Source organism: Nannospalax galili, unplaced genomic scaffold, assembly GCF_000622305.1.
Source record: "Nannospalax galili isolate Female #2095 unplaced genomic scaffold, S.galili_v1.0 scaffold488, whole genome shotgun sequence".
In the NCBI taxonomy this organism is placed as follows: Eukaryota; Metazoa; Chordata; class Mammalia; order Rodentia; family Spalacidae; genus Nannospalax; species Nannospalax galili.
In genome coordinates this window covers 413,157-425,647 of record NW_008360316.1, presented here as the reverse complement: position 1 = coordinate 425,647, position 12,491 = coordinate 413,157, and the positions used below count along the sequence as shown (strand labels likewise).

Here is a 12,491-nt window from a genome sequence, read left to right as displayed (position 1 = left end):
AAATTTTTTAAAATAAGGTTCTAAAATGCTTTATATTCAAAACAATTAGTCTTTCATAGAATATTGATCTATTTTAGTAAGATTTTTGAAAGATAAATATCAATATTTTATGTTAATTTTGTTAGGTTTTCAACAGAGTTATGACTCATTTAAATTTCTCTTTAGACTGAAAGCTTCTAATGATTTTAGAGCCCTGGTTAAATAGGGCTATCACACATCTAAGATACTAGGTACTAGGTAATATCTGTTTATAGCCATTGTGGTGGTTTTAATGAAAAATGTCTCCCCATGTGTTCATGTATTTGAACACTTGGTCTCCAGTTGGTGATGCTGTTTGGGGAAATTATAGAACCTTTAGGGAAGTAGAGCCTTGATGGAGGAAGAACACCATTAGAGATAGGCTTTGAGGCTTTGAAGTTTTTCCCCACTTCTATTCTCTCTCTGCTTCCTGTGTGTGGATGAAACATGATCATCTAGATTCCTGCTCCTGCTGGTATGCCATGCCCTCCCCATTGTTATGGACCTCAGTCTGATGGAACTGTAAACCAAAAAAAAAAAAAACCTCTTCTTTATGTTGCTTTTGGTCAGAGCATTTTATCACAGCAATAGAAAAATAACACCGAAATTGGTACCAGAAGCGGAGTTGTTGCTGCAAAGAACATGACCATGCTGTTTTCTGGAGGAATGTAGAAGACTTTGGAATGTTGGACTAGAAAAGTGCTTGGATGCTGTATGCAGAGTTTAATGGACCATCTTAGAAGGAGCCTGGACCAGTCGTGCTGAGAGTAGTGTGGAAAGTGCAGACCTTGCTCATGAGGTTTCAGAGGGGAACAAGAGCACTATCAGCAACTGAGTTACAGGCCATTTCTGTGATATGTGGCAAAGAATCTGATTGCTTTCTTCCAGTGGCCTAAGAACTTGCCTGAACCTCAATTTAAAAGTAATGAACTAATTTCTTTGGCTGAGGAAATTTAAGACAGTATCACATTAAGTCTTAGACTTAGTACCTTTACAGCTCTACAATGAGAAGGAACAAATGAGGAAGAAAGAAATGAAAAATGTAAGTCTGAAGAGGAAAAGAATGCTAGGAATCTTAAAGTAGCAGCCCAGGTGTGTGCTGAAAGATATCATGCAATTGTTAAGGAGATTAGCTCCATTAAAGAAAAGCTTCCTGCTCCATATTGGAAAGATAGGAAAAGCTCTCCAAGGACAAAATCCAACCTAGCTAAGCCTCCAACTAGCAAAAATAAGTCTCTCAGGGGTTTCCTGCTCCTAGAAAATAACTATATACAAAGGCTGCTGTAATTTGGTTCAGTGAGGGTCCACCCCAGACTGGCAACCAAACTTGGCAGTGTTATCCACATAGTACTGGCTTTGGAGGCATGAAAGATACAAGATTCAAGGGGTTGTAACTTCTTTCTCAGAGAGTCACTGAGGCCAGGTGGGGTGTGGCAGGGCCAGAGTCCCTGTATGGAGGCCCTGAGAAGCCATTGCATGAAGTTATAAATGTGAAACCTGGGTTTCAGTGGGGACCCCAATATGCTAGAGATGCCAAAGCCATAAGAAATCTACCTAGGAGAGCTGCATACATGATGTAGAACCAGCCCAAGACAGAGATGTATTTTTCAGGTATCAAAGCTAGAGGGGAGGAGACATCTAAGCCCTTTAGAAATAAAACCTCAGCTACTGGGCATGGAGCTACAGGGTTTTGAGTTTGCCTGGCTGGGTTTCAGTCTTACTTTGGTCCACTCTTTCCCTACTATGTTTCTATTCCTCCTTTTGGGGATGGAAATGTGGTTCTGTGCCATTGTACGTTGGAAGTATATAATTTTTCTTTTGATTTTTCAGGTCACAGAGATTGCTCGGAATCTCATAAGAGACTGGACTTTGGACTTTTGAACAGCGTTAAGGCTGTAGAAGCTATACAGACCTTCGAGGTTGGACTACATGCATTTTATATCATGATATGACCATGAATCTATGGGTACCAAGGGGACAAATGTAGTGATTTGAATGAGAAATGTCTCCTATAGATGCATGTATTTTAATATATGCTCCCCAGTTGATGGCACTATTTGGGGAGGTTATAGAGGTTATGGTTATGGCTATACCTTTAAGAGGTAGAGCCTTACTAGAGAAAGTACATCACTGGGGGTGGACTTTGAAGGTTTATAGCTTTGCCCCACTTCTGTTCTCTCTCTCTGCTTCCTGTGTGCAGATCAAAAGTGATTACCCAGCTTCCTTCTCCTGCCTTCCCCATCGTTATGGGGCCCATACCCCTGGAACTACAAACCTAAATGAATCCTTTCAGTTGCTTTTGGTCAGAGTATTTTATCACAGTAAAAGAAAGGTAACTAATGGAGTCATTGATGGCTATTTTCAAAAAAATTATGAAAGATATTTGAAACTTCAAATTTATCTAAGATCAAAATTTAATGAGCCAGGGCTAAGGGAGATGGCTCAGTGTGTAAACTATTTGTCGGGCAAGCCTGAGGACCTGAGTTTGAATTCATAACACCTACCTCAGAATAGGGGGCTAGAGACAGGCAGATCCTAGGAGCTCACCAGCCAGTCACCCTAGCTGAATTGGCAAGCTTCCAGTTCTGTGACAGATCCCATCTTGAAGCAACAATATGGAAAACAATGGAGGAAGACATTCAACATCCTTTTTCATCCTCCACATGCATGTGCTTAGGTACATACAGTCACACACTGCTGTGCATGTATCACACACATATACCACACACACACACACACACATACACACACACACACACACACACACACACAATTTAATGCACCAATATAAAACTAAGACCTAATTCTCTATGTCTAAAGCAACAAAGCTTTATTAAAAATATTGTTCTGATATCAACAACCCCACAAGCTCAGGGACTATCATGGAAGAGGGGGGTGGAAATATTGTAAGAGCCAGAGATCATAGAGAACCAAAGTGAAATAGTGTCATAGGGACATACCAGGACCACTGCATTCATGAACTCACAGCAGCTATGGATGCCAGCATAGTCAGTCAACATTCCAGCATGGAAGGGGGGAGAAGCCCACAAACCTTCACTCCTAGCTGAGGAACTATTGACAACTGATGATTTCTGGGAAAGGGAGAGTCAGTTTTCTTTAAGGGTGTGGCCCCAGATAGCTCAACCACACCAGTGGATAGAACCCCTGAAACAAAGTGTGATCGGTGCTCTTACAAGTAAGCACAGAAGGTTTGTTGCTCTCAGTTCCAGTGATTCCGCAGCAGTGTTGAACATCTGTGTCCTTTGATAAGGAGACTGTGGTCTGAGTGCCATTGTTTGCGGTTTATTCGATAAAAATAAAATGTTTCTTTTAAATTTGAAAAATATATTGTTTTTCTCTTAGTAACACTGATTAAAAAGAACTTGATCAGAGGACAAAATTTTGTGCTTTATTAGGGTAATTACCTCAAGGCTGAAGAGATGGCTCAGAGGTTAAGAGAGCACATTGACCATGCAGAGGACCTGAGTTTGGTTCCCAGCACCCATATCAGGTGGCTTACAACTGCCTGTGACTCCAGCTCCAGGATGTCTCTGGCCTCCACAGACACCTCTACTTACATGCACATACACCCCCCCAACACACACACACACACACACACACACACACACACACACACTCAGAGGCACAGACACATAATTTTAAAAATAATAATAAAAGATAATTTGGTCTTGCCAGGCTTTGAACTACTTAGAAAAGTGAATCTTAATAAAGTTAAGGTTTGCTTAAGTATCTATTTTAAAGTCTTTTAAATGATCACTTTATAAATGACATTAAGATGATTTTAGTACAGTATTATTTGTGACTAGAAATGCCTAAAACTGTGTGTCTAAACTTTATGTATAGATTATGCATAAGTTTGCAGAATTAAGGGCATGTAAGTTTAACACATGTAATATGACTGGTAAGTACTCTCTTCTGTTTTATATGTATTATATCTGGATTTTTACCATGTTTATTTAGTATGTGTGTGTGCCCCCATGTACACACATATGTCATAGGGTACACATGAAGATCAGAGGACAACTTGCAGGAGTTGGTCTTCTTCCACCATAAGGATTCTGGGGATCAAACTCAGGTCTTCAGCCTTGGTGGCAATCACCTAAGGATTCTGGGGATCAAACTCAGGTCTTCAGCCTTGGTGGCAATCACCTTTACCTAATGAACCATCTCACCAACTTTTATCTGGATTTTCAATATAAAAATGATCAATGAAATTCTTTTAACATTTCTGCTATTTTTAATCACTATCATTCATATTTTAAGAACTCTGCCATTTGGACAGCTTTGCTATTTGAAACCCTAGTCTACATCTATTTTCTCTGACTAAAAAATACTGTGCTAGTGTACTGACGGGATACTCTTGTCCATCAGTAATGGTCTGTCTGTCACTAACTCTGCTCCCTACATTTGTAAAAAATCTAAAGTATTTTGATAATGCTTACAGACCTATCTTCTTGCTAAGCCAAATGTAGCCACTCCCTTTGTCCTTTAAGGACAATAGCACTCTGCTCACTAAGCATTAACATACTTCTTCAGCCTTTGTTGATGTAGAGGCTTGAGAGGGGAGAGTCTGCTCCCATGATGCTGAGGGGAAGACCAGTAAAACACCTGTTTCTAGAACATTGAGAGCAGGTTGTCATGTCCCTCACCCTGTTTGTGTGTGCCTCACAGAAGGTCTGTTACTGGGCCAGGTGCCACAGCCTTGGGCATCTTGTGCTGTTTTCTTACTACAATGATGGGAAAATTCCCACGTGTTTTACACTGCTTAAGCACTCATCATACTTAAACTCTGTGTGAACTTCAAACACTAACATCCAAAAGCTCCCAGGAGAGAAGTGAAAGTTCTCGGGGACACCTGGTCTAATCTCGGTTTCTGAGAACTGGTCAAGCAGGGGAGCTACAGACTAAGATTCCAAATTTTACTTCAAAAGCAGAGTTTATATAGGTCTCCTTTGCAGTCCTTCTGTGTAGGATATGAATTAGTTTTGTATCTTTATAAGTTAAATATAAATACATCCCTCTTGTATTATATATGCCTTATAAGATGCAAAACTCAGAAAGACATCTTTCCAAACTGATGTCCTCCAAACAAGAATTGGTAGTGGTATTTACTACCCTTTCCCAAACCTATGTTCATGTGTTCCTAATTGTGCATGGCTATTCTTTCAAACAAAGATAATTAAGCATGCCCTAACACTGGGGCATATTTAGTAATTCAAAGGTTTTGGGCATTGGTCACTTAAGAAGTATATCTATAAGCAAGTACTTAATTTTCAAAGGAGCTTTCTTTAAATATTGGCTTGTGCTGTGTTTTGTTTTCTCCTTCAAAACTTTGTGGTTGGTGTTTACTAACATTCTACAGTACAGCTTCTAACAAAAGAACCTGAGCAACTTTTTCTCTGAGATACTAGAACATCACCCACAGGACAGACAGAATTAAATTCAAGAACAGAATGCAGGATGCCTTGGCCTAACAGCCACTCCTTTTACCCGTCTTCATTGCTTAAAATCTGACCATAAAGGGAATTTTTTGGTACTAATTCCTTGACAGCTCTCATTTGTTCCTCCCCACAATGTGAGGTCAGATAAGACTAAATGGGACAGACTTTATTCCAGTGATGAGAGACAGCTGACCTCAAACTGCCAGATGGTTAATCAGTAATGTCTTCAAAGAAAATTGTTCAGAGGCAAAAGTGGGGGTTGTCAGACTCAAAATGAAGTCAGGTGGGCATGGGGGTGCTTATCAGTAATTGCAGCACTTGGGAGACTGAAGCAGGAGGATCTTGAGTTTGAGGTCAGCCTGGGATACACAAGCTTTCTTAAAATCAGCAACAAAAATTGGATCACTTGAACCAGTCCCTCTAAAAGCAACTAAAGCTAGAAAGTTCCTGGGATTCGGTTCTTATGCCTGGTTGCCAAACACCAACTGAACATGTTCTACCCATGGCTCGGGTGTTTATTCTGCTCATTATAATTATTTCAAGAATATGAATATTTCAGGAACTTTTACACCAACTCCAACCATCACCCCAAATCCCTTAAAACCGAAGTCTAACCAAAAAAAGGCAGAGGAACTGTAACCCTGGTAGTAGAGAGGATATTTTAGAGAGACATTTGATTTGTGCTATCAGACTGTTGAAATAATGTATCTCAAAGAATTAAAATTTTCCAGGCTGGGGCTTCAAGGATCAGTTAATAAAGTGCTTGTTGCTTAAACATGAAGACTTAAGTTTGAGCCTCACCACCCATGTAAAAAGCTGAGTGTTCTAGTTGGCTATTGCTGTGCTAAAAATACTGACCAAAACCAACTTGGGGAGGAAAGGATTTATTCGGCTTACAGATCACAGTCCATCATCAAGGAAAGCCAAGGCAGGAACACAAGGCAGGAACTTGGAGCACAGATCATGGAGGAGTGCTGCTTATTAGCTTGTTCCCCTAGCCTGTGCTCAACCTGCTTTCTATACAACACAGGACCACCCACCCAGGGGTGACACCACCCACAGTGAGATAGGCTCTTTCACATCACTCAATAATCAAGAAAAGGCCCATAAAGACATAGCCACAGGCCCATCCAATGGAGACAATTCCTCAATTGATACCCCCTCTGCCCAGGTGTGTCAAGTTGACAACTAAAGCTTATGGGGCACTTGTAATCCCAGTGCTGGGAACGTGGGGATAGAAGGATCTCTAGGGATGCCTGGTCAGTCAGCCCAGCCTAATTGGTGAGCTCCAGAGCCCAGTGGGAGATTTGTCTCATAAAACAAGGTAGACAAGCTCCTGAATAACATGTGAGCTTGATTTATGACTTACACACACACACTTATACAAAAAACAGATAGTTAAAATTTCCCCCAGGAGCCTCATGCTCAGAGAAAGAAAAGGTTGAGACGTTGGTATCAGAGGAGGAACTTGAAGAGATTTCACATGGTTCTGACAACTTATCAGACCACCTTGCAGGACAGACCAGAGCCAGGATAGTACTGGGTCAGCGATGGGTAGAACTATACCTTGACCAGGGCTGCCTAGTTTTATATCTTTTCTTGCCTTTTCTTTGAACCTAAACCTCATGTCAGTACCCGCCAAATAGATTTTGGAGGCCACTAGACCCCTGAACTGGCTCAGAAAACTTACCTAAGTTACTCCATTTTGTTCAGAGTCATTTTAGCAGCAACTTTGCTCTACACCAAAAGGAAAAGGGGGGCAACCTTGGGTCTTGGGAAATTGTCCTAGCCATGAACCATGGAATGTGGTAATTCCAGACATTTTACACCTGGCTAACCAGCTTGTTTTCACTTCTGTAATCCACTTGCTATCTTGGGTCACCTTGACACAGAGCGTAAGACCACCCTGTTATCTTGTTATTGTATGGCCACCCGGTAACTGCTGATTTCAGCTTTCTTACCTACTTGTTATGGCTAGGGAGTTGACTAATTTTAAAATTACAAAGTTGATTGCCAAGTTATATGACTGTATCACTTGTCTGTATAATGATTGGTTGTTGATGAATAGAGTCAAAGTTCTGCTATGTTGCACAAACCTGATTGGTTCACAGATGTCCTGTTTGAATAATAATTCTGTAATCCTATAAAAACTCTGACCTGACAATCATCAGGGCTGCGTCTACTCCCGAGATAGACAGTCCAGCCGGTCGAAAATTAAAATTTACCGTACTACTTTTCTTAAAGTGGTGTTGGTGATTTTTTGTGAACTTCGTAACAACCCCTTTATTTGTTCCCTTCCCATTGTGGCCATAATGAATAAATCTCTTTCCTCTGCTTTTATCAGTTGGCATATTGTTGGGATTTTCAGAGCCCAGGCTTTGACCCTAAAAATTCTGTTAACACTATCTCCAAATAAAATCACCTTCCATGGTGCTGGAGACAAGGTCTCCAACAGACAAATTTTGAGATCCATTACAATTCAACCTATAATGGATCACAGAGAAAAGATCATTGAGGGCCTAAATTTTGACCCTCAGCAAAGCTGTGGCATCTCAGGGGAAGGAACCCTCCTGGTGGCCCGTTGTCTCCCTGGAAGACAAAGCTGCCCTGCCAGCGCCAGAGCCTGACTGCATTCTTTCACAGACCAGACCAGCAGACAGCTTTCTGTAGAGGTGAAGGAAACCAGTGGCTGGTCTGTGCCTGTTGATGGAAGGCCCTGACATTTCTGAGGGAATAAACACTGGGGCGCTCAGCATGGGCCAGGTACTACCCCTGTGGGATGGTGCTGCTCCTCATAGGAGATAGCGTCATAGCCGTGCCTTTACCACCAAAACAGAAACCCAGAGAAGTCAACTTTACTTGGCAAAGGCACACACTGAAAATAGAAGAGTGAAAAGTCAAACCTTGGTCTGCTTGACTTCAAGACATTCAATATTCTTCCTTGCTTAAATACAGGGACCCTAAAGCAATGGACCCAAAGAATTAAAATTGCTACAAGAGGTGCCTGGAGAAATGGCTCAGTGGTTAAGAGCACTGGCTGTTCTTGCAGATGCCCTGGGTTCAATTCCCAGCCCCAACATGGTAGCTAACAACCATCCTTAACTCCAGTTCCAGGGGATCTGACACCCTCTTCCGACTTCCTTGGGCATTGCACAATACACTTACATACATGCAGGCAATGTATACACTCATACACACAAAAATAAAAAGATAGAAAAACTTTTTTAAATTACCACAAGAATCCTGTGCCGACCGTGAAAATAGTCTGACGAGAGGGAACCAGAGGAAAAAGAACTTATTTCCCTGGGAGAGAGCTCACAGTTCTGACAGTTTTTCCCATAGCTAAATCAACATATGCATTTTTTTTCTGGCTTTGGTTTCATCTTTTCTATAAAATTATCGCATTGCTACAGCAAAGGGGGAGACAATCTAAGAATTTTCTGTCCCATGTTCTAGTCAAAATGCAAATAAGTCCATTTTCCTTTACCAATTTCTGTTTCCTAATATCTCTTAGAATACAGAAAATCTAAGCGAGCAGGTGTGTGAACAGACATGCACTAACATGAGATCTGTACATGGTGCCTCATGGCTATGCGTTCTGCCTTTGTCCCCTACCAGCCTCAGCTCCACAAGAGGTCAGCTGTGTCCTCATACTGCAGGCTCCATCTGTGGGGAAATGCATGCTGGCCTCAGTGAGCAGCTAAGCTGAGCCCAGAACCCCATGATTATTAAGTTGGTTGGCAGCCCTCCCTGTTGTCTGAGCTGGCCCAGTAGAGGATGGGCTGGCCCCAAATCCACAGCTGACTGGCCATGGGCCTCAGCACCTTGACCCCAGGCTAGAAGGCTCCTGTACAGGGCCCTGTACTGACACACTTTTCTATTTAAAATGATTACTTAAACTGCTCCCACCTGGTATTAAATGCAGACAGTTGAAACCTGTTGGGTTAGGCCAAGCCCTAGAGATTTGATAACAGTCCAATCAGTCATTCAACATTAATGGACCTTGTAGAGTCTGTAGGGACAGTGAGGCCTGCTCAGAGTACCTAGTCCAGTCATCAGGAAAATGTTTGAGAGAAATATGCAACAAAAGACACTTAAACCACAGGCATGATGTCATATGCTTCTAACTCCAGCACTCAGGAGGCCTAGGTAGGATTATAAGTTCAAGGCCATGCTAGGCTATATAGCGAGACCCAAAATAAATCTGAAGAAATGAAGAGTAAATGGAATGAAATGACCAGCAGGACAGAGAGAGAGAGAGAGAGAGAGAGAGAGAGAGAGAAAATTGCTGAGCCTCAGTTTGCCCTCCTGTGATGAGTTCTTCCTACTTTCCAGAATCGAGCTTGTGTCTGGCTGGAGGCCTTTCAGATGTGATCACAATTATTGTTATAAAAATAGCAATCATTTGTGGAAAGATTGTTTCCAGTCACCCAAACACCACACAAGTATGACCTCCTTTCTAAAATCAGGCAGTAAACTATGCATACGTTCAAATGCAGTCCAGGACTGCGGCTCATTGCTGGGAACCTGTCAGGTCCACTCAGGGCACCTGGGGAAGGAGGCGCCCAGCAGGTGTCCCAGGCTCAGGAAGAACTGCAGCGAAGTTCCCACACTCACCTTGCCCTCTCTGGGGGTCTTCTGCCCTCCTTTGGAGGTCTTGGAGGAGGTGGACGTGGCAGTCTGCACGCGGCGGGGCTTCAAGTTCCCCAGGCTGCTGAGGTACTTCTTGCGCAGGGCCAGCAGCTCCTGCAGGTACTGCAGACAGTCCTGGGTGCGTGAGTACATCCATGCCCGGTCCTCCTGCTGCAGGTAGTACAGGCTGGTGTCCATGCTGTTTGTGCTTCTGTATTTCTTTAAGGACTCGCTGAACTTCTCACCATGGTCCCCAACAACGTACATGGAGCTGCTGCGGATCAGCCTGACCGTGGGGCTGGCCCGGGCGTAGTAAGGGCTCTCGGCCGGCTTCCCCTGTGGCCCGGGGTGGAGAATGGAGTGGATCTTTCTGAACATGGTTTCCCTCGATGGGAACGGTCCAGCCACACTCGCCGCCGTCACTTGATCTAGCTGCGGGCAGAGGAGCCCACATCCAGGCCCTGGGCCATCTGCCTCCCAGGAGGCTCAGGTCTCCAATCCCAGCAAGGACGGGCTGACGCTGGTGGGCGACCTGCGCCTCTCTCATGGGTGGACGCTCACATGGAATAATCAAGATGTCGTGCAAAGTCCCAGGATAGGAGACAGCACGCCCCGAGGTCTAAAGCAAACGCCCTGGCTGGCCTTTCAAAGCAGTTCTGTGCTCTTCCATTGAAGGCCTCAGCTGGATAGGGCAAAGGTGGCTCGGCCCCACCTGCGCAGCACTTGCCTTGCCTTTCCGTTTTCCATCTCCCCGGGCTTTTCCATCTCCCCGGGGTGTGACTTGCACTTCACTGGAGTTGTTAACTTTTCTGCCAAGGCTGAGCTGGCCTAGTGCTGAATTCTTTGGGTCCAAAATGAAATCCTACTTCGCGGGGACATCTTCAACCAGAACCAGATGTTGCTCTGGTGAGATCCAGTCCCCCTCGTGGTCCAGAATGGACAGAGCCAGGGCCCTTGGCAGGCGTTCACAGATGCCCTGATAAGCAGAGCTCTGAGCGGGCATCTGAGTCCTGGAGGAGGTTCGCCCTGTGTAAGGGGACCTCGCTGGCTGTCACCTGATAGCAGCCCTTTGTGAGCAGGGGGATTCAGGTATCTGGACCACAACTTTTTGCCTACAAATGTGTCAGTGAGCAGAAGGGTTGTCACATAAATGCTGCAGACGCCTTTCTCCTGAACACATTTTAAGTCAGAACACTTAAAATGGAACATTATCTACTATTCCAAGAAGGTTGTATCTGTTCATTCTTACCCCAGGCTCCCCCGAGGAGTTTTCACAGTTCTGCTAAACCATTCTTACCACTGTCATTCCTCTCACCAGTTTATTTTTGTCCAGGCTTGGGACTGAGAGCTGAACCCAGTGTGTCTCTAGAGCAGGTATTTCTTAAGCCAGACAGATGCTAAAGGATCTAGGGGCCCAGACATTGTGTGTAAAATATTATTGGATATATGTATTACCACAGTTTATTTTTGCTGTTTGCTGTTTATTTTTGAAAGAAAGTGTTTGTGGTTTTATCAGCGATAAAGAAAAAACATTTTAAAAAGTTTGTATCCTCCTCTAAAATAACCATTCTTCAGTAGCTATAAAAATACTCATATAAAGGTGTTGCTAGGCAATTTGGGACAGAGTTCCTTATATGCAAAGCTGTTTAAACCTCAAGTTTGTGATGGGCTTTAGGGTTAATTAAGCATTTCCAAGTGCACTAATTGATTTAACATCTGTAGCTTGCTGGGGAAGGAAGCATCTTTCCATCATCATCTTTAGTGACCCATCAGATCACGGAAATAAGGGGATCTTTTCGAAGTTGCAAGACTTGTCTAAGGTCTAAACACTCCCCCTCACTGTCACAGACACAAAAAGTCACCAAGATGTGGCCTTCCCCACTTTCTCTGTGGCTCAATTCTCTGCCTTCACTGTGGCCCCATGGTGGGCAGTCCCAAGGGCACAGTGTGGAGGGACCCATGATAGGAAGTCCTGACATGGTGGTATGTATGCAGGTTCAGGTGTGCGCATGCAAGAACACACACACACACACACACACACACACACACACACACACAAATAAATGTAATACTAAATTTTAAGAATTGAAACAAAGTGGAACATTGAGAGAAAATTATACTGACTTCCATTTGCACAGTACTTCATCCAACAGACAGAACATTTAGCAGCAGACACAACCCACATAGGAGACTTATATCAGCTGCTGTGCTAGCCCAGCTCCCAAAGCCATACCTCTCACCAACCTCCTGCTGGAGTGTTTGAGAGGAGAGAAGCCTGCCTCCCTCACAATCCACTAGCCCTCTCTGTGGGATGGGAGAAATTCACACAGAAGGGTGGCTCTTCAACCTAACCTTGACTTATTTAGATTTTCTGATGGT

The 12,491-nt window shown here is 43.5% G+C and overlaps 1 protein-coding gene across 1 annotated transcript in view; it reads right to left on the bottom strand.

The window, feature by feature from the left end:
• The window catches only part of CUNH13orf42 (chromosome unknown C13orf42 homolog), a 39,051-nt gene extending 28,561 nt beyond the window's left edge, over positions 1-10,490 (bottom strand). Inside the window, exon 1 of the mRNA XM_029559581.1 lies at positions 10,098-10,490. Coding sequence (XP_029415441.1) covers positions 10,098-10,490 — 393 coding nt within the window. The remainder of the gene's footprint in view (positions 1-10,097) is intronic.
• Between the last annotated feature and the right edge of the window lie 2,001 nt (positions 10,491-12,491).